General features: G+C 46.2%; 1 protein-coding gene across 2 annotated transcripts in view; it reads left to right on the forward strand.

Moving 5' to 3' along the window:
• Nucleotides 1-21,757, forward strand: part of TTC27 (tetratricopeptide repeat domain 27) — an 880,123-nt gene that overhangs the window by 744,859 nt on the left and 113,507 nt on the right. For both annotated transcript variants that reach the window (XM_063917959.1, XM_063917958.1), the window contains one exon: nucleotides 6,093-6,320. In XM_063917959.1, the coding sequence (XP_063774029.1) occupies nucleotides 6,093-6,320 (228 nt within the window). The remainder of the gene's footprint in view (nucleotides 1-6,092; nucleotides 6,321-21,757) is intronic.

Below are 21,757 nucleotides of genomic sequence, written 5' to 3' on the forward strand. Positions count from 1 at the left end.
TTCCTAATATTTATTTATTTTTTACACCGTAATCAATTTTCTCATACGTCCTAGAGGATGCTGGGGATGACATCAAGACCATGGGGTATAGACGGGATCCGCAGGAGACATGGGCACTCTAAAGACTTTTCATTGGGTGTGAACTGGCTCCTCCCTCTATGCCCCTCCTCCAGACCTCCATTTTAGAAATGTGCCCAGGTCGACTGGATGCACTCTGAGTTTCTCTGAAAATACTTTATATTAGGTTTTTTATTTTCAGGGAGATCTGCTGGCATCAGACTCTTTGCTTCGTGGGACTGAGGGGGCAGAAGCAGAACCAACTTCCTCAGAGTTTCATGGCTCTGCTTCTGGCTGACAGGACACCATTAGCTCCTGAAGGGAACTAAACGCTAGCCATGTCTAGATGCTCACTCCCACAGCACGCCGTCACCCCCCTCACAGAGCCAGAAGTCAGAAGACAGGTGAGTATGAAAAGAATGATCTTCTATCAAGTAAGTGACGGGTGAGGTGCGGCGCGGCTGGCGGGAGCGCAGCGCGCCATTGCTGCCCACACACACAGGCACTGCAGGGTGCAGGGCACTGGGGGGGGGGAGCGCCCTGGGCAGCAAGAAAAATACCTCAAACTGGCTAGAAGGGGGCAAAAGATGCCGCTGGCACAGCCCTACCCCCGCCAGTATAAATAATAAGTCAATATACTGAGTGTAAGGACGCGCCATTGTGGGGGCGGAGCTTCTTCCTCAGGCAGCCAGCACGCTACTCAGCGCCATTTTCTCTCTCTCTCCTCAGGCTGCAGAGAACACGCTGGTCTTCTCCACTTCTGACAAGTACAGGGTGCTATAAAGGGGGGCACAAAGCGATTGTGGTGCATTTTGATAGTGTATATTACTATTTAAAAGCGCTTTTGGGCTGTGGACATACTGTGTTCACAGGCAATACTGGCGCTGGGTTTGTGAACTGGCTGCTCCTATCTTGTGTCCCTCTGACAGATTTTACTGTGGGTCTGTCCCCAAAATAAGTCCCAGTGTGTCTGTTAGTGTTGTGTACACGTGTGAGGCATGTCTGAGGAAGGGAGTTCCTCCCCGGAGGAAGCCATTTTAGGGACACAGAGTTGTAATGTGGTGGCGCTACCGGCACACCAATTGCCTGCATGGGTAAAAGAGCCACGTGACAGTATGCATCTGATTAACCGTAGATTGGATAAGTCTGAATCAAAGGCTGCATGCTGGAGAAAATCTGTGGAAGATGTGATTTTTCAGGATGCTGTTATTCCTTATGCGGGCGGCCCCTCTGGGTCACATAAGAGACCATTTGCAAATGTTGTAAATACTGATACCGACATGGATTCTGATTCTTGTGTCGACAATTGTGAATCCAGAGAGATAGATCATAAATTGGCAAAAAGTATACAATATATGATTGTGGCTATAAGGGACGTGTTGGGGGTTACAGAAAGCACTCCTGTACCTCAGGAGAAAGCTTATTTATGTAAGGAAAAGAAATCCAAAGTCACGTTCCCTCCTTCACACGAACTAAATGCTCTGTTTGAAGGGATGTGGGTGAATCCTGATAAAAAATTTCGCATTCCCAAAAGGATCACATAGCTTATCCTTTCCCGGTTGAAGACAGGAAAAAATGGGAGTCACCCCCTGTGTTAGACAGTGCACTTTCCAGGTTGACAAAGAAGGTAATTCTCCCTGCTCCTGGCACGGCTTCTCTTAAAGAGCCGGCAGACCGCAAAATGGAAACGACATTGAAATCCATTTATGTTACCAATGGTACTCTGCTCAGGCCCACTATTGCCTGCGCATGGGTGAGTCGCGCTATTGAAAAATGGTCAGAAAGCGTGTCATCAGAAATTGACATGATTGATAAAGATGAGATACTCCTTAAGTTAGGAAATATCAAGGACGCTGCCACCTACATGCTGGAAGCAATGAAGGATATTGGACTCTTGAGTTCACAAGCCGCTACCATGGCAGTATCGGCTTGGCGGGCCTTATGGATTTGCCAGTGGAACTCGGATGCAGATTCCAAAAGAAACATGGAGGCTCTCCCATATAAAGGTGAGGCCTTATTTGGCGATGGCATGGATGTGTTAGTCTCGGCGGCTACCGCAGGTAAGTCAACATTTTTGCCCTCTGCGCCTGCACCGGCAAAAAAGACCTATCACCCGCAAATGCAGTTCTTTCGGCCCAATAAATACAAAAAGACGAGAGGTTCCCCCTTCTTTGCAGGTAGGGGAAGGGGAAAGAAGCCCACACCGGCTCCAGGTTTTCCAAGAGCAAAAGTCTACCCCTTAATTCTGCCAAATCCCCAGCATGACACTGGAACTCCCTTGCGGGAGGCCGCTCGGGTGGTGGCATGTCTCAAACTCTTCAGCCAGGATTGGATTCTGTCTGGCCTGGACCCCTGGGTGTTGCAAATAGTATCCCAGGGATACAAACTAGAGTTTCAAGACGTTCCCCCATGCCGATTTTTCAAATCGACCCTGCCAGCTTCTCCGCCAGAGAGAGAAGCAGTAACAGCGGCAATCCAAAAATTATGTCAAGACCAGGTCATAGTCCAGGTACCATTGTCACAACAAGGGCGGGGTTTTTATTCAAGCCTCTTTGTTGTTCTGAAGCCGGACGGCTCGGTCAGACCGATCCTAAATCTAAAAAATCTGAATTTCTTCCTGAAAAGGTTCAAGTTCAAGATGGAATCACTTCGGGCGGTGATTGCCAGTCTGGAGGAGGGGGACTACTTGGTGTCGGTGGACATAAAGGATGCTTATCTGCATGTTCCCATTTATCCTCCTCACCAGGATTATCTGAGATTCGTGATTCAGGGTTGTCATTACCAATTCCAGACGTTACCTTTCGGTCTCTCCACGGCGCCGAGGGTATTCACCAAGGTGATGGCGGAGATGGTGGTCCTCCTTCATCAGAAAGGAGTCAATATAATCCCTTATCTGGACGACCTCCTGATAACTGCTCCCTGGATCTCGCCTTTATTACAAAACATATCCCTCTCCCTGTCAATACTCCAACAACACGGGAGGATCATAAATTACCCAAAGTCACAGTTGGAACCAACGACAAGGTTGTCTTTCCTCGGGATGATTCTGGACACAGAAGTTCAGAGAGTATTTCTTCCGCTGGAAAAGGCTCTGGAAATCCAGAAAATGGTAAAACAGATATTGAAACCATCAAGTGTGTCGATCCATCAGTGCATTCGGTTGTTGGGGAAGATGGTGGCGGCCTACGAGGCCATACAGTTTGGCAGGTTCCATGCCAGAGTATTCCAGTGGGACCTGTTGGACAAGTGGTCGGGGTCACACCTACACATGCACAGAAAGATAATCCTGTCGTCAAAAACCAGGATTTCGCTCCTGTGGTGGTTGCACAGCTCTCACCTGCTAGAGGGACGCAGGTTCGGGATACAGGACTGGGTCCTAGTAACCACGGATTCAAGTCTCCGAGGCTGGGGAGCAGTCTCTCAGGGAGAAAACTTCCAGGGACGTTGGTCACAACAGGAAGCCTGCCTTCACATAAACGTTCTGGAGCTAAGAGCCATTTACAACGGCCTTCAACAAGCGGTACATCTTCTTCAAGACCGTCCCGTGCAGATCCAGGCGGACAATGTAACAGCAGTCGCATACATAAACAGGCAGGGCGGAACGAAAAGCAGAGCGGCAATGGCAGAGGCGTCAAAAATCCTCCGCTGGGCAGAAAAACATCTACAAGCTCTGTCGGCAATATTCATTCCGGGAGTAGACAACTGGGAAGCAGACTTCCTCAGCAGACACAATCTCCATCCAGGAGAGTGGGGCCTCCACCAAGAAGTCTTCGCAGAGGTGACAAGTCTTTGGGGAGTTCCTCAAATAGACATGATGGCGTCTCGTCTCAAGAAGAAGCTTCAGAGATACTGTTCCAGGTCGAGAGACCCTCAAGCAGTAGCAGTGGATGCACTGGTGACCCAGTGGGTGTTTCCGTCAGTGTATGTTTTCCCTCCACTTCCGCTGATCCCAAAAGTACTCAGGATCATAAGAAAGACAAGGGTTCGAGCAATCTTCATTGCCCCAGACTGGCCAAGGAGGGCTTGGCACCCAGATCTTCAGCAGTTACTCATAGGAGATCCTCGGCCTCTTCCTCCTCGGGAGGACCTGCTGCAGCAGGGGCCGTGTGTGTACCAAGACTTACCGCGGCTACGTTTGACGGCATGGCTGTTGAGCGCCGTATCCTAGCCAGGAAGGGTATTCCTAAGGAGGTCATCCCCATCCTTATTCAGGCCAGAAAGGGAGTAACGTCAAACAATACCACCGTATTTGGAGAAAATATGTGTCTTGGTGTGAATCCAAGAAAGCTCCTACGGAAGAGTTTCACTTAGGACGGTTTCTCCATTTTTTGCAGGATGGTGTGGAGGCGGGCCTACGATTGGGATCAATTAAGGTCCAGATTTCGGCCTTGTCAGTGTTCTTCCAAAAACAATTGGCCTCTTTTCCAGAGGTTCAGACCTTCGTGAAAGGGGTTCTGCACATCCAGCCTCCATTCGTGCCTCCAGTGGCACCATGGGACCTTAACGTGGTATTGCAGTTCCTTCAATTGGATTGGTTTGAGCCTCTACAAAAGATAGAGTTGAAGTTTCTCACTTGGAAAGTGGTGATGCTTTTGGCTTTGGCATCCGCAAGGCGGGTGTCTGAATTGGGGGCCTTGTCTCACAAGAGCCCTTACCTGATTTTCCATGAAGATAGGGCAGAGTTGCGAACTCGCCAACATTTTCTTCCAAAGGTGGTTTCTGCTTTTCACATAAACCAACCTATTGTGGTGCCAGTAGTTACTGACACATTCACTGATTCAAAGTCTCTAGATGTGGTTAGAGCGTTGAAAATCTATGTTACTAGAACAGCTCGTATACGGAAAACAGAGCCTCTGTTTGTCCTGTATGGTCACAACAAGATTGGCTGTCCTGCTTCCAAGCAGACTATTGCACGTTGGATTAGAAATACGATTTAGCAAGCTCATACTACGGCTGAATTGCCGTTACCAACGTCGGTAAAGGCTCACTCCACTAGGAAGGTGGGCTCATCCTGGGCGGCTGCCCGGGGGGTCTCGGCATTACAACTTTGCCGAGCAGCTACTTGGTCAGGGTCAAACACATTTGCTAAGTTCTACAAGTTTGACACCTTGGCCGATGAGGATCTAAAGTTTGGTCAGTCGGTGCTGCAGGGTCATCCGCACTTTCCCGCCCGTACTGGAGCTTTGGTATAGACCCCATGGTCTTGATGTCGTCCCCAGCATCCTCTAGGACGTATGAGAAAATATGATTTTGATAACCTACCGGTAAATCCTTTTCTCCTAGTCCGTAGAGGATGCTGGGCGCCCGTCCCAGTGCGTACTTTACCTGCAGTTTAGTTATCACAGTTACACAAGTTGTGTTATTTTGGTTTCAGCATGTTGCTGCAATTAGTTCATGCCTCTTGGCGTGTGTTATGTTGAATGCCATGTGTGCGGCATGGTTGAGGGTGTGAGTTGGTAGATATCTCACCACTAGTTAAGTAATTCCTTTCCTCGAAATGTCAGTCTCCCTTGGCACAGTTCCTACAACTGAGGTCTGGAGGAGGGGCATAGAGGGAGGAGCCAGTTCACACCCAATGAAAAGTCTTTGGAGTGCCCATGTCTCCTGCGGATCCCGTCTATACCCCATGGTCTTGATGTCGTACCCAGCATCCTGTACGGACTAGGAGAAAAGAATTTACCGGTAGGTTATCAAAATCCTATTATAATAGCATTTTTACTACCTACAGTATGTTTATAAATCCTTTCCATTTTTACATCCCTTATTTTTACAACCTTCTATGTAACTACATAGATTGTCTTCATGAATGTAAAGTTAAATAAGACGTGTAATTGTAACTACTGTTACAAAATTTCAATATGTATTAAAACATTTTTTTTAATGTCTATAATTTTATGTAGAACTTAGTTGATCCATTTATATGAGTATTGGCGAGTTATGTATAATTCCCTCTAGTGTTTATCACCATTAACTACAGTATATATATATTTATTTATTTAATCTCCCCACATTTCTGTGACCCTTGCTTTCCCTAGGCTGAACAAATCCTGAGACAGGAGCTAGAGAAGGAGGAGACTCCACGTCTCTACTGCCTTCTCGGGGATGTGTTACGGGATCATCAATATTACGACAGAGCCTGGGAGCTGTCTAAACATCGTAGTGCCCGTGCTCAACGTTCTAAAGGTCTTCTCCATCTGCGGAACCGGGAGTTCCAGCAATGTGTGGAATGCTTTGAGAAGTCTGTGAAGATCAATCCAATGCAGGTAAAGACAATGATGTTACACATTGCAGTGCAATGGGCCTAAAACAGGTGGATGCAAATCGGGTCTCACATCCGCCGCATAGGCAAATGCAGGGGGTGTTTCCGGTAGCCCGGAAACCCCCTTCCTCTTGACAAGTGGCTCAAATTATGACAAAAATAGCAATGGCATATAATACGATTACTAGAACTGCCGCTACATAATGCAGTTTAAGGGACAGAGCAGAGCTGCTGCACATGCCCAGTGGTAGTTTCTTATACCAAGTTTGCTGTGTGTGTGGATCTGGGCCCTCAATCACTGGACCCCAGAGAGTAGCTACCAGGAAGAAGAAACAGGAGCCTTACCATGAAGTGAGAGAATGTGTGCTTAGAATGTGCAATACTGGTTCTATTATATTTATTTCTTATGGTATGTTTAGCCTTTTCCTGACCACTATATTATTAAAATATTTGATACAGCATATACTATAGACCAGGGTTGAGGAACGTCCCGTTAAGGGCCGTATAGCCACTTTGCCTGTACCTGCCAGAGTACCAGGGAAACCGCAGGAGAGGAGGGGGACAGCATCTGATGGAGGGGACAGATGGAGGAGGACGTGAGCTAGGGGGACAGCAGCATGTGGGACGGGGACGGATGAGGACATGGGTTATCTGGCTACCGCGGGTGGGACTACGAGGGGGAAAGGCAGCAGGCCGGACTAGGAGGAGGGACGGAAGAGGACGTGGGTTACCTGGCAACAGTGGGCGGGACTAGGATGGGGATTGCGGCAGGCAGGACGGAGGAGGACTTGGGTTACCTGACAACCACGACACGGCAGTCGGGACTAGCAGGGGCATCCGACGTGGGTTACCAAGGCATTCGCAGGTGGGACTAGGAGGGAGCGTGGCCTGGCAGCCGAGGACGTGAATTGCAAGGTGGCTAAGTGTGTCCCCTGCATGTCTTCTGAGCTCCTGCTGTGCCTGGCTTCTAGCATATCACTGGAGGCTGCTGCAGGTAAAAAGTGGTGGTGGTGATGAGATATTGTGGACCTGGATAGACAGTGCACTCAGGTCCACACACACACACTTCCTTACCCCACAGACTGGGCCTATTGCAGTCAGTGTTACACTGGCCCACAGGGGTACAGGGGAAACCACTGGTGGGCCCCACTGCCTGGGGGGGGGGGGGGGGGCACCTTCCTCTCTAGGGATCAAGGTTCCAGACTGTGCACTTGAATTATACATTACATGTGTTACCTTATACTGCACAGGACTATGGTGTATTTTCTAGAGATGAGCGGGTTCGGTTTCTCTGAATCCGAACCCGCACGAACTTCATGTTTTTTTTCACGGGTCCGAGCGACTCGGATCTTCCCGCCTTGCTCGGTTAACCCGAGCGCGCCCGAACGTCATCATGACGCTGTCGGATTCTCGCGAGACTCGGATTCTATATAAGGAGCCGCGCGTCGCCGCCATTTTCACACGTGCATTGAGATTGATAGGGAGAGGACGTGGCTGGCGTCCTCTCCATTTAGATTAGAAGAGAGAGAGAGAGAGATTGACCTGATTTACTGGAGCTTAGGAGTACTGTAGAAGTGTAGAGAGTGCAGAGTTTACTAGTGACTGACCACAGTGACCACCAGACAGTGCAGTTTTATTTAATATATCCGTTCTCTGCCTGAAAAAAATGATACACACAGTGACTCAGTCACATACCATATCTGTGTGCACTGCTCAGCCCAGTGTGCTGCATCATCTATGTATATATATCTGACTGTGCTCAGCTCACACAGCTTATAATTGTGGGGGAGACTGGGGAGCACTGCAGTGCCAGTTAATAGTTATAGGTTATAGCAGGAGCCAGGAGTACATATTATATTAAAATTAAACAGTGCACACTTTTGCTGCAGGAGTGCCACTGCCAGTGTGACTGACCAGTGACCTGACCACACTGACCACCAGTATAGTTAGTAGTATACTATATTGTGTGATTGCCTGAAAAAGTTAAACACTCGTCGTGTGACTTCACTTGTGTGGTGTTTTTTTTTTTATTCTATAAAAAACTCATTCTGCTGACAGACAGTGTCCAGCAGGTCCGTCATTATATAATATATACCTGTCCGGCTGCAGTAGTGATATATATATATTTTTTATATCATTATTTATCATCCAGTCGCAGCAGACACAGTACGGTAGTTCACGGCTGTAGCTACCTCTGTGTCGGCACTCGGCAGTCCGTCCATAATTGTATACCACCTACCCGAGGTTTTTTTTTTCTTTCTTCTTTATACATACATACTACTACATCTCTTTATCAACCAGTCTATATTAGCAGCAGACACAGTACGGTAGTTCACGGCTGTAGCTACCTCTGTGTCGGCACTCGGCAGTCCGTCCATAATTGTATACCACCTACCCGTGGTTTTTTTTTCTTTCTTCTTTATACATACATACTACTACATCTCTTTATCAACCAGTCTATATTAGCAGCAGACACAGTACAGTACAGTAGTTCACGGCTGTAGCTACCTCTGTGTCGGCACTCGGCAGTCCGTCCATAATTGTATACCACCTACCCGTGGTTTTTTTTTCTTTCTTCTTTATACATACATACTACTACATCTCTATCAACCAGTCTATATTAGCAGCAGACACAGTACGGTAGTTCACGGCTGTAGCTACCTCTGTGTCGGCACTCGGCAGTCCGTCCATAATTGTATACCACCTACCCGAGGTTTTTTTTTTCTTTCTTCTTTATACATACATACTACTACATCTCTTTATCAACCAGTCTATATTAGCAGCAGACACAGTACGGTAGTTCACGGCTGTAGCTACCTCTGTGTCGGCACTCGGCAGTCCGTCCATAATTGTATACCACCTACCCGTGTTTTTTTTTTCTTTCTTCTTTATACATACATACTACTACATCTCTTTATCAACCAGTCTATATTAGCAGCAGACACAGTACAGTACGGTAGTTCACGGCTGTAGCTACCTCTGTGTCGGCACTCGGCAGTCCGTCCATAATTGTATACCACCTACCCGTGGTTTTTTTTTCTTTCTTCTTTATACATACATACTACTACATCTCTTTATCAACCAGTCTATATTAGCAGCAGACACAGTACGGTAGTTCACGGCTGTAGCTACCTCTGTGTCGGCACTCGGCAGTCCGTCCATAATTGTATACCACCTACCCGTGGTTTTTTTTTCTTTCTTCTTTATACATACATACTACTACATCTCTTTATCAACCAGTCTATATTAGCAGCAGACACAGTACAGTACGGTAGTTAACGGCTGTAGCTACCTCTGTGTCGGCACTCGACAGTCCGTCCATAATTGTATACCACCTACCCGTGGGTTTTTTTTCTTTCTTCTTTATACATACATACTACTACATCTCTTTATCAACCAGTCTATATTAGCAGCAGACACAGTACAGTACGGTAGTTCACGGCTGTAGCTACCTCTGTGTCGGCACTCGGCAGTCCGTCCATAATTGTATACCACCTACCCGTGGTTTTTCTTTCTTTCTTCTTTATACATACATACTACTACATCTCTTTATCAACCAGTCTATATTAGCAGCAGACACAGTACGGTAGTTCACGGCTGTAGCTACCTCTGTGTCGGCACTCGGCAGTCCGTCCATAATTGTATACCACCTACCCGTGGTTTTTTTTTCTTTCTTCTTTATACATACATACTACTACATCTCTTTATCAACCAGTCTATATTAGCAGCAGACACAGTACGGTAGTTCACGGCTGTAGCTACCTCTGTGTCGGCACTCGGCAGTCCGTCCATAATTGTATACCACCTACCCGTGGTTTTTTTTTCTTTCTTCTTTATACATACATACTACTACATCTCTTTATCAACCAGTCTATATTAGCAGCAGACACAGTACAGTACGGTAGTCCACGGCTGTAGCTACCTCTGTGTCGGCACTCGGCAGTCCATCCATAATTGTATACCACCTACCCGAGGTTTTTTTTTCTTTCTTCTTTATACATACATACTACTACATCTCTTTATCAACCAGTCTATATTAGCAGCAGACACAGTACAGTACGGTAGTTCACGGCTGTAGCTACCTCTGTGTCGGCACTCGGCAGTCCGTCCATAATTGTATACCACCTACCCGTGGTTTTTTTTTCTTTCTTCTTTATACATACATACTACTACATCTCTTTATCAACCAGTCTATATTAGCAGCAGACACAGTACAGTACGGTAGTTCACGGCTGTAGCTACCTCTGTGTCGGCACTCGGCAGTCCGTCCATAATTGTATACCACCTACCCGTGGTTTTTTTTTTCTTTCTTCTTTATACATACATACTACTACATCTCTTTATCAACCAGTCTATATTAGCAGCAGACACAGTACAGTACGGTAGTTCACGGCTGTAGCTACCTCTGTGTCGGCACTCGGCAGTCCGTCCATAATTGTATACTAGTATCCATCCATCTCCATTGTTTACCTGAGGTGCCTTTTAGTTGTGCCTATTAAAATATGGAGAACAAAAATGTTGAGGTTCCAAAATTAGGGAAAGATCAAGATCCACTTCCACCTCGTGCTGAAGCTGCTGCCACTAGTCATGGCCGAGACGATGAAATGCCAGCAACGTCGTCTGCCAAGGCCGATGCCCAATGTCATAGTACAGAGCATGTCAAATCCAAAACACCAAATATCAGTAAAAAAAGGACTCCAAAACCTAAAATAAAATTGTCGGAGGAGAAGCGTAAACTTGCCAATATGCCATTTACCACACGGAGTGGCAAGGAACGGCTGAGGCCCTGGCCTATGTTCATGGCTAGTGGTTCAGCTTCACATGAGGATGGAGGCACTCAGCCTCTCGCTAGAAAAATGAAAAGACTCAAGCTGGCAAAAGCAGTAGCACCGCAAAGAACTGTGCGTTCTTCGAAATCCCAAATCCACAAGGAGAGTCCAATTGTGTCGGTTGCGATGCCTGACCTTCCCAACACTGGACGTGAAGAGCATGCGCCTTCCACCATTTGCACGCCCCCTGCAAGTGCTGGAAGGAGCACCCGCAGTCCAGTTCCTGATAGTCAGATTGAAGATGTCAGTGTTGAAGTACACCAGGATGAGGAGGATATGGGTGTTGCTGGCGCTGGGGAGGAAATTGACCAGGAGGATTCTGATGGTGAGGTGGTTTGTTTAAGTCAGGCACCCGGGGAGACACCTGTTGTCCGTGGGAGGAATATGGCCGTTGACATGCCTGGTGAAAATACCAAAAAAATCAGCTCTTCGGTGTGGAGGTATTTCAACAGAAATGCGGACAACAGGTGTCAAGCCGTGTGTTCCCTTTGTCAAGCTGTAATAAGTAGGGGTAAGGACGTTAACCACCTCGGAACATCCTCCCTTATACGTCACCTGCAGCGCATTCATAATAAGTCAGTGACAAGTTCAAAAACTTTGGGTGACAGCGGAAGCAGTCCACTGACCAGTAAATCCCTTCCTCTTGTAACCAAGCTCACGCAAACCACCCCACCAACTCCCTCAGTGTCAATTTCCTCCTTCCCCAGGAATGCCAATAGTCCTGCAGGCCATGTCACTGGCAATTCTGACGATTCCTCTCCTGCCTGGGATTCCTCCGATGCATCCTTGCGTGTAACGCCTACTGCTGCTGGCGCTGCTGTTGTTGCTGCTGGGAGTCGATGGTCATCCCAGAGGGGAAGTCGTAAGACCACTTTTACTACTTCCACCAAGCAATTGACTGTCCAACAGTCCTTTGCGAGGAAGATGAAATATCACAGCAGTCATCCTACTGCAAAGCGGATAACTGAGGCCTTGGCATCCTGGGTGGTGAGAACCGTGGTTCCGGTATCCATCATTACTGCAGAGCCAACTAGAGACTTGTTGGAGGTACTGTGTCCCCGGTACCAAATACCACCTAGGTTCCATTTCTCTAGGCAGGCGATACCGAAAATTTACACAGACCTCAGAAAAAGAGTCACCAGTGTCCTAAAAAATGCAGCTGTACCCAATGTCCACTTAACCACGGACATGTGGACAAGTGGAGCAGGGCAGGGTCAGGACTATATGACTGTGACAGCCCACTGGGTAGATGTATGGACTCCCGCCGCAAGAACAGCAGCGGCGGCACCAGTAGCAGCATCTCGCAAACGCCAACTCTTTCCTAGGCAGGCTACGCTTTGTATCACCGGTTTCCAGAATACGCACACAGCTGAAAACCTCTTACGGCAACTGAGGAAGATTATCGCGGAATGGCTTACCCCAATTGGACTCTCCTGTGGATTTGTGGCATCGGACAACGCCAGCAATATTGTGTGTGCATTAAATATGGGCAAATTCCAGCACGTCCCATGTTTTGCACATACCTTGAATTTGGTGGTGCAGAATTATTTAAAAAACGACAGGGGCGTGCAAGAGATGCTGTCGGTGGCCAGAAGAATTGCGGGACACTTTCGGCGTACACGCACCACGTACAGAAGACTGGAGCACCACCAAAAACTACTGAACCTGCCCTGCCATCATCTGAAGCAAGAAGTGGTAACGAGGTGGAATTCAACCCTCTATATGCTTCAGAGGTTGGAGGAGCAGCAAAAAGCCATTCAAGCCTATACAATTGAGCACGATATAGGAGGTGGAATGCACCTGTCTCAAGCGCAGTGGAGAATGATTTCAACGTTGTGCAAGGTTCTGCTGCCCTTTGAACTTGCCACACGTGAAGTCAGTTCAGACACTGCCAGCCTGAGTCAGGTCATTCCCCTCATCAGGCTTTTGCAGAAGAAGCTGGAGACATTGAAGGAGGAGCTAACACGGAGCGATTCCGCTAGGCATGTGGGACTTGTGGATGGAGCCCTTAATTCGCTTAACAAGGATTCACGTGTGGTCAATCTGTTGAAATCAGAGCACTACATTTTGGCCACCGTGCTCGATCCTAGATTTAAAGCCTACCTTGGATCTCTCTTTCCGGCAGACACAAGTCTGCTGGGGTTGAAAGACCTGCTGGTGAGAAAATTGTCAAGTCAAGCGGAACGCGACCTGTCAACATCTCCTCCTTCACATTCTCCCGCAACTGGGGGTGCGAGGAAAAGGCTCAGAATTCCGAGCCCACCCGCTGGCGGTGATGCAGGGCAGTCTGGAGCGACTGCTGATGCTGACATCTGGTCCGGACTGAAGGACCTGACAACGATTACGGACATGTCGTCTACTGTCACTGCATATGATTCTCTCACCATTGAAAGAATGGTGGAGGATTATATGAGTGACCGCATCCAAGTAGGCACGTCACACAGTCCATACTTATACTGGCAGGAAAAAGAGGCAATTTGGAGGCCATTGCACAAACTGGCTTTATTCTACCTAAGTTGCCCTCCCACAAGTGTGTACTCCGAAAGAGTGTTTAGTGCCGCCGCTCACCTTGTCAGCAATCGGCGTACGAGGTTACATCCAGAAAATGTGGAGAAGATGATGTTCATTAAAATGAATTATAATCAATTCCTCCGCGGAGACATTGACCAGCAGCAATTGCCTCCACAAAGTACACAGGGAGCTGAGATGGTGGATTCCAGTGGGGACGAATTGATAATCTGTGAGGAGGGGGATGTACACGGTGATATATCGGAGGATGATGATGAGGTGGACATCTTGCCTCTGTAGAGCCAGTTTGTGCAAGGAGAGATTAATTGCTTCTTTTTTTGGGGGGGTCCAAACCAACCCGTCATATCAGTCACAGTCGTGTGGCAGACCCTGTCACTGAAATGATGGGTTGGTTAAAGTGTGCATGTCCTGTTTTGTTTATACAACATAAGGGTGGGTGGGAGGGCCCAAGGACAATTCCATCTTGCACCTCTTTTTTCTTTTATTTTTCTTTGCGTCATGTGCTGTTTGGGGAGGGTTTTTTGGAAGGGACATCCTGCGTGACACTGCAGTGACACTCCTAAATGGGCCCGGTGTTTGTGTCGGCCACTAGGGTCGCTTATCTTACTCACACAGTCAGCTACCTCATTGCGCCTCTTTTTTTCTTTGCGTCATGTGCTGTTTGGGGAGTGTTTTTTGGAAGGGCCATCCTGCGTGACACTGCAGTGCCACTCCTAGATGGGCCCGGTGTTTGTGTTGGCCACTAGGGTCGCTAATCTTACTCACACAGCTACCTCATTGCGCCTCTTATTTTCTTTGCGTCATGTGCTGTTTGGGGAGGGTTTTTTGGAAGGGACATCCTGCGTGACACTGCAGTGACACTCCTAAATGGGCCCGGTGTTTGTGTCGGCCACTAGGGTCGCTTATCTTACTCACACAGTCAGCTACCTCATTGCGCCTCTTTTTTTCTTTGCGTCATGTGCTGTTTGGGGAGGGTTTTTTGGAAGAGCCATCCTGCGTGACACTGCAGTGCCACTCCTAGATGGGCCCGGTGTTTGTGTCGGCCACTAGGGTCGCTTATCTTACTCACACAGTCAGCTACCTCATTGCGCCTCTTTTTTTCTTTGCGTCATGTGCTGTTTGGGGAGGGTTTTTTGGAAGGGCCATCCTGCGTGACACTGCAGTGCCACTCCTAGATGGGCCAGGTGTTTGTGTCGGCCACTAGGGTCGCTTAGCTTAGTCATCCAGCGACCTCGGTGCAAATTTTAGGACTAAAAATAATATTGTGAGGTGTGAGGTATTCAGAATAGACTGAAAATGAGTGGAAATTATGGTTTTTGAGGTTAATAATAATATGGGATCAAAATGACCCCCAAATTCTATGATTTAAGCTGTTTTTTAGGGTTTTTTGAAAAAAACACCCGAATCCAAAACACACCCGAATCCGACAAAAAAAATTCGGTGAGGTTTTGCCAAAACGCGGTCGAACCCAAAACACGGCCGCGGAACCGAACCCAAAACCAAAACACAAAACCCGAAAAATTTCAGGCGCTCATCTCTAGTATTTTCTAGAGTACATTGCTGTTATTAATCTGGTACATTATCATGCATGCACTAGCAGTATTTACTATATAAATACAATGCTCAAAAAAATAAAGGGAACACTTAAACAACACAATGTAACTCCAAGTCAATCACACTTCTGTGAAATCAAACTGTCCACTTAGGAAGCAACACTGATTGACAATCAATTTCACATGCTGTTGTGCAAATGGAAGAGACAACAGGTGGAAATTATAGGCAATTAGCAAGACACCCCCAATAAAGGAGTTGTTCTGCAGGTGGTGACCACAGACCACTTCTCAGCTCCTATGCTTTCTGGTTGATGTTTTGGTCACTTTTGAAAGCTGGCGGTGCTTTCACTCTAGTGGTAGCATGAGACGGAGTCTACAACCCACACAAGTGGCTCAGGTAGTGCAGCTCATCCAGGATGGCACATCAATGCGAGCTGTGGCAAGAAGGTTTGCTGTGTCTGTCAGCGTAGTGTCCAGAGCATGGAGGCGCTACCAGGAGACAGGCCAGTACATCAGGAGACGTGGAGGAGGACGTAGGATGGCAACAACTTAGCAGCAGGACCGCTACCTCTGCCTTTGTGCAAGGAGGAACAGGAGGAGCACTGCCAGAGCCCTGCAAGATTACCTCCAGCAAGCCACAAATGTGCATGTGTCTACTCAAACGATCAGAAACAGACTCCATGAGGGTGGTATGAGGGCCCGACGTCCACAGGTGGGGGTTGTGCTTACAGCCCAACACTGTGCAGGACATTTGGCATTTGCCAGAGAACAGCAAGATTGGCAAATTCGCCACTGGCGCCCTGTGCTCTTCACAGATGAAAGCAGGTTCTCACTGAGCACATGTGACAGTCTGGAGACGCCAAGGAGAACGTTCCGCTGCCTGCAACATCCTCCAGCATGACCGGTTTGGCAGTGGGTCAGTAATGGTGTGGGGTGGCATTTCTTTGGGGGGCCACCCAGCCCTCCATGTGCTCGCCAGAGGTAGCCTGACTGCCATTAGGTACCGAGATGAGATCCTCAGACCCCTTGTGAGACCATATGCTGGTGCGGTTGGCCCTGGGTTCCTCCTAATGCAAGACAATGCTAGACCTCATGTGGCTGGAGCGTGTCAGCAGTTCCTGCAAGACGAAGGCATTGATGCTATGGACTGGCCCGCCCATTCCCCATACCTGAATCCAATTGAGCACATCTGGGACATCATGTCTCGCTCCATCCACCAACGCCACGTTGCACCACAGACTGTCCAGGAGTTGGCGGATGCTTTAGTCCAGGTCTGGGAGGAGATCCCTCAGGAGACCATCCGCCACCTCATCAGGAACATGCCCAGGCGTTGTAGGGAGGTCATACAGGCACGTGGAGGCCACACACACTACTGAGCCTCATTTTGACTTGTTTTAAGGACATTACATCAAAGTTGGATCAGCCTGTGTTGTGTTTTTCCATTTTAATTTTGAGGGTGACTCCAAATCCAGACCTCCATGGGTTAATAAATTTGATTTACATTGATAATTTTTGTGTGATTTTGTTGGCAGCACATTCAACTATGTAAAGAACAAAGTATTTAATAAGAATATTTCATTCATTCAGATCTAGGATGTGTTATTTTAGTGTTTCATTTTTTTGAGCAGTGTATATCAAGGGGCCCAGACTGTGCACTCTGTAATGGTTAGCCCCCCCCCCTCCCTCTCTGGAGAATGGCCACACCCCTAAACATGGACCCCTACCATTGCATTCCCCCTGTGGGCCCTTCATGCCCCAGTCCGACACTGATTGCGATTATAGAAGCAGAGCCAACCATCACATTAGGGGTGAGTTAATTAAATTTTTTACCAAATATAGCAGGCTAATTTGTAAGTTGATAATTTTTGTATGGCCCCCAGAGGATTTTATAAATTAATGTCCAGGGTTGTTGCTAGTTCTGCCTGTACTACCACTCCCCCAGACTCCCACACTAGCTCCAATGTTCCGCAGAGTGGGAGATTTTGGACTGCATTTGGACCCCCCCCCTCTAGAAATCCTGCATTTGCCACTGCGCCGCTTGCATCCAAAGATGCATCATTAGGCAGGGCCGGCTACAGGCCTACTAGCACCCTGAGCGAGAAAATGCCAAAGCTCCCCTTCCCCCCCCCCCCCCCCCCCCATGCGGGCGCACTCCTGGAAAAGTGGGCGTGGCCTCACAACTTCATATTATAAAACTATAAATATATTTTCACCCCCCCTCTACGCACACAATTAGCAACCTTACACGTAACAGCCGCAGTATTGTTCCTTAGACATAATGTCTCCAGTATAGTGCCAGATACACATAATGTTTCCAGTATAGTGCCAGATACACATAATGACCCCAGTAGTGCAGTGCCAGATAGATATGATATGCCCCCCAGCAGTGCCAGATATACATAATGTCTCCAGTATAGTGCCCGATACACATAATGTCTCCAGTATAGTGCCCGATACACATAATGTCTCAACGATGTGCTAACAATACGCTGCGACCAGTGTCACAACAGTATCGCACAACATGCACACTACGGCTCAGACACATGAACGGACCACAAAACATAGGTCATTTACGACTGAATCTAAACTGTGCCCCCAGTGGCGTAAGTTTTTCCCAGTATCCAGGAGGCAAGAAAAATATTGGTGCCCCCTCCCCTATATATCATCCGTGAGCCAATAACATGCCGTTTTGAGATCCAAGTAACACAGAGTAAAACCGAACCCACTCATCTCTAATTCTAACTATATGAAGCTACTACAAAACCATTGCAACTAGGTAGATCTATGTAGGGGTCCAGCCACACACTACATAGATCTGCTCAGTCACTCAAAATGCTGATTATTTCTCTGACAATTGATTTGCAAGTGTCATATCCAGGATTAGAACCCACAACCTTTTACACTGGTAGCATGCACCTTACTGATGGAGATATCTGCTCTTGCATAGGAAGTATGAGAATTCTAACTATATGAAGTTACTTGTAATCGTCAGAGAAATAACTTCATATGGTTAGAATTCTCATGTTTCCTTTATAGGAGCAAATAGCTTCATCAGTAAGGTGTCTGCTTCCAGTATATCTATAATAAAGAGTGTGTGATTTGTAAGGTGCAGTGACTAGTGGGGAAGTTGGCTACAGAAGAGATACCAGCTGCTGTCAGTTAACTTAATTGATTAATGTCGCTGAACACACAGAACAGGAGGAGAGGTGCCCCCCTACAAAGCAGGAGCCCGGCGGCAGCTGACTCCGTTGCCTCCCAGAGTTCTGCCTCTGTGTGCCCCACCTCTGAATCACGCCCAAGCTGTTGTAGGAGCTTTCCATTTGTATAAGAATACTGTGTATACGTTGCACTAAAGTAATCCACATGATAGATGACTTTCAAGGATTTATTTTTGTTAATGCAATATACAGAGCCGGCCCTAACCAATATGATGCCCTAGGCAAGATTTTGGCTGGTGCCCCTAGCGCCACTGCTGGTTCCGCCTCTGACCTTGCACCTCTTTCCCAGCACCATCACCCCTCATCTATAGCAGTCCTTATTTTGGTGTTTGTACCCCCTATATTTTAAATAGGAACAGTTCGCACATTTGGCGCACAGCCCAAAAAGGGGTGTGTTTTTGCTGGCAAGGGGCATGGTCACACAATAGTAACTCCAATTCCAATTACGCCACACAGTACTGCAACTTTACTCACATTTGATCATGCGATAGTGTCCATAATTCATATTACATCCCACAGTAGTATTACTTTACCTTATAAACATTACTCCTCACAGTAGAGCCCCTTATTCACATTACATCACACTGAATTGCTCCTTATTCACATTACACCACACCCTATTGCTCTTTATTCATATTAGACGACACAGTAATGCCCTTTCTATACGCAACGCCACATAGTAGAGCACCTTATACACATAATGCCACACATTAGTAATGCATTCATATACATAATTCCACACAGTAATGCCCCTTACACATTATTAATGTCCTTATAAACATAATGTGTCTTACACATTATGGCAACCTTTATTAATGCCCTTTTACACATAATGTCCCTTACATATATGCTGCACATTATTAGTGCCCCTATACACATAATGACACACATACAGTAGTACCCTGTTACACATATGCCGCACATTACTAATGCCCTTATACACATGACACACATAGTGCCCCTTACACATATGTTGCACATTATTAATGCATTTTTACATGACACACATAATGCTCCTTATACATATTCCGAACACTACTGCACAACCAACCCACTCACATGCACACAGCACTCACACTGCCACTAACAGTGTGACCTCTAGAGGCCTCTGCTTGGATACAGATGTGTCCTCATAAATCTTGCCTCAATGCTAATGTCGGGCACCTTTTTTTATGAAAATGCATCTTATTTGCATTGCTATGTGGCTAGGATGCACAAGCAGCTTCTGCTGATTAAACTGATATGCAGCATGCCTATATTCTGTGTGAGACTGTGACTGTATCTGCATAAGAATTACCACATACAGAATATAGGCATGTCGCATATCATTTTAATCAGCAGAAGCTGCTGATGCCCCTAGGCATACCAAATGCCCTAGGCAATTGCCTAGTTTGCCTATGCCTATGGCCGGCTCTGGCAATATACAGTATACTGTATATAAAGACCAAAGGAAAGATATATATGACCTCAGGTGATAAGGAAGCCATTCTGTTCTAAACTAAAAAAAATGTACCAATACAGTATAGTGTATTTTATGTTCTCATTGATATTTAAAATAGCAAGTTATACTTCATTCCAAATGATAAGTCATAATATCAACTATGTAGATTTAGTTTGTTTTCCATAAATATCCAAATATTTTCCCAGCTGGGTTTCAACTTAATAACCTGGACTGACAGTATTTTAAATGTTGTTGTCCCCAGTCAACATGATAAGACTTAAAATAACATCATTCTTTTTTTGTTTTCATTCAACTTGTCTTAACATTTATGGAAAATATGTACAATAGTAACATAATGTGACTGACACACTTCAATATGAATTACAGTTTATTTAAAGAATGCATTGTTACAGAAGAATTGTAAGACTATTTTGACAGCTAAAGATAGTTTACCTTACTTATGTATTTGCTTTTCTACCTCGAGAGGGAAAATAGCTGTCAGTTGAAGCATTTGTTACTTGAGAGGAACAGATAATACTGTAGCTGTATGGGCAGAATGTTAAAGGCACAGTATCTTTAAAATAAGCATCTGTATCATGTGTCTATATAAAGTGTTTGGCCATTGAGCTCACAGTTAATAACTATGGCAGAGGTAGGCTAGAAATGGTATATAGTATTTACAGATAGCGATAGCTATGTAACACCTCGATGGTAGCACTATTAGATGTAATCCATTGGAATGGACCTCAATATTCTTAATTAACAGAATAATGTGGATGTGGGCATGAGTGGGTCTGGAAGCCATCAGGGTTATTTATTCAATGTTATATTTATTGTTAAAATAATTCTAGGATTTTTCAGGTGGGGTAAAACATGTAAACTCAGTGAGGAATACATGGAAATAAAAGAATACAGGTACTGTGCATAGTAACATAGTTAGTGAGGTTGAAAAAAGACAAGTTGTCTATCGAGTTCAACTTTTGTTTTGATCCTATATCCTATTATGAATGTAACAAAAGTATACACGTAGTAACTCAATAGTCTTATTAAATGTTATATCCCTGGATATCTTTATGAGTTAGAAATGTATCCAACCCATTTTTAAACTCAATTACTGAGTCCGCCATTACTACCTTCTCTGGCAAGGTATTCCAGATCCTTACTGCCCTTATTGTGACAAACCCTCTCCTATGTTGGGTATTAGGTTGGGGGTTTTTTTGTTTTGATTTTTGGTAACCTCACTTTTCTCCTGCACTATTAAAGGTGCACGGGAGTATTAGCAATGACAAGATACAATTCTACTGTGATGTGTACAGGCAAACACATGGAGACCTGAATCACCTTCTCAGACTTCTCTGTGATGATTAATGGGTGGCTGATGCTATTTATCAATAAGACTGCCAGGACTTTCCTTGACTGATGCTGACTGAGCAACATGGCAAGTAAGTAGGGACTATTGAGAACTTGCGTTACCACCACACATTTTGGGTCTACGTTATATCACTACCACAGATGTGGCTTTGCATTTTTAACTTCACAACAGTGATCTGCCTTTAGCAATTTGGAGGTCTATTGCATAGCCTCCAGTGATTGGTGATTTAGTGTATAGCTGCAAGAGATATAGGTGTTTTGTACATAGTCACCAGAGATTTTGGATTCTAGGGCTCAGCCATCAAATATTTGGGTGTTTTGTACGTAGTCACCAGAAATTTGGGGTCCTAAAGCAGAGCCACCAGAGATAAGTGGGTCTAGTGCATAACCACCAGAGATTTGGAGAGGGGGGGGGGGGTCTAGAGCATAGCCACCACAGAATTTGGGGTCTAGTGCATAGCCGCTAGAGATTTGGATGTCCAGTGCATAGCCACCAGCGA

This window comes from Pseudophryne corroboree, chromosome 4 (genome assembly GCF_028390025.1).
Source record: "Pseudophryne corroboree isolate aPseCor3 chromosome 4, aPseCor3.hap2, whole genome shotgun sequence".
Classification (NCBI taxonomy): domain Eukaryota; kingdom Metazoa; phylum Chordata; class Amphibia; order Anura; family Myobatrachidae; genus Pseudophryne; species Pseudophryne corroboree.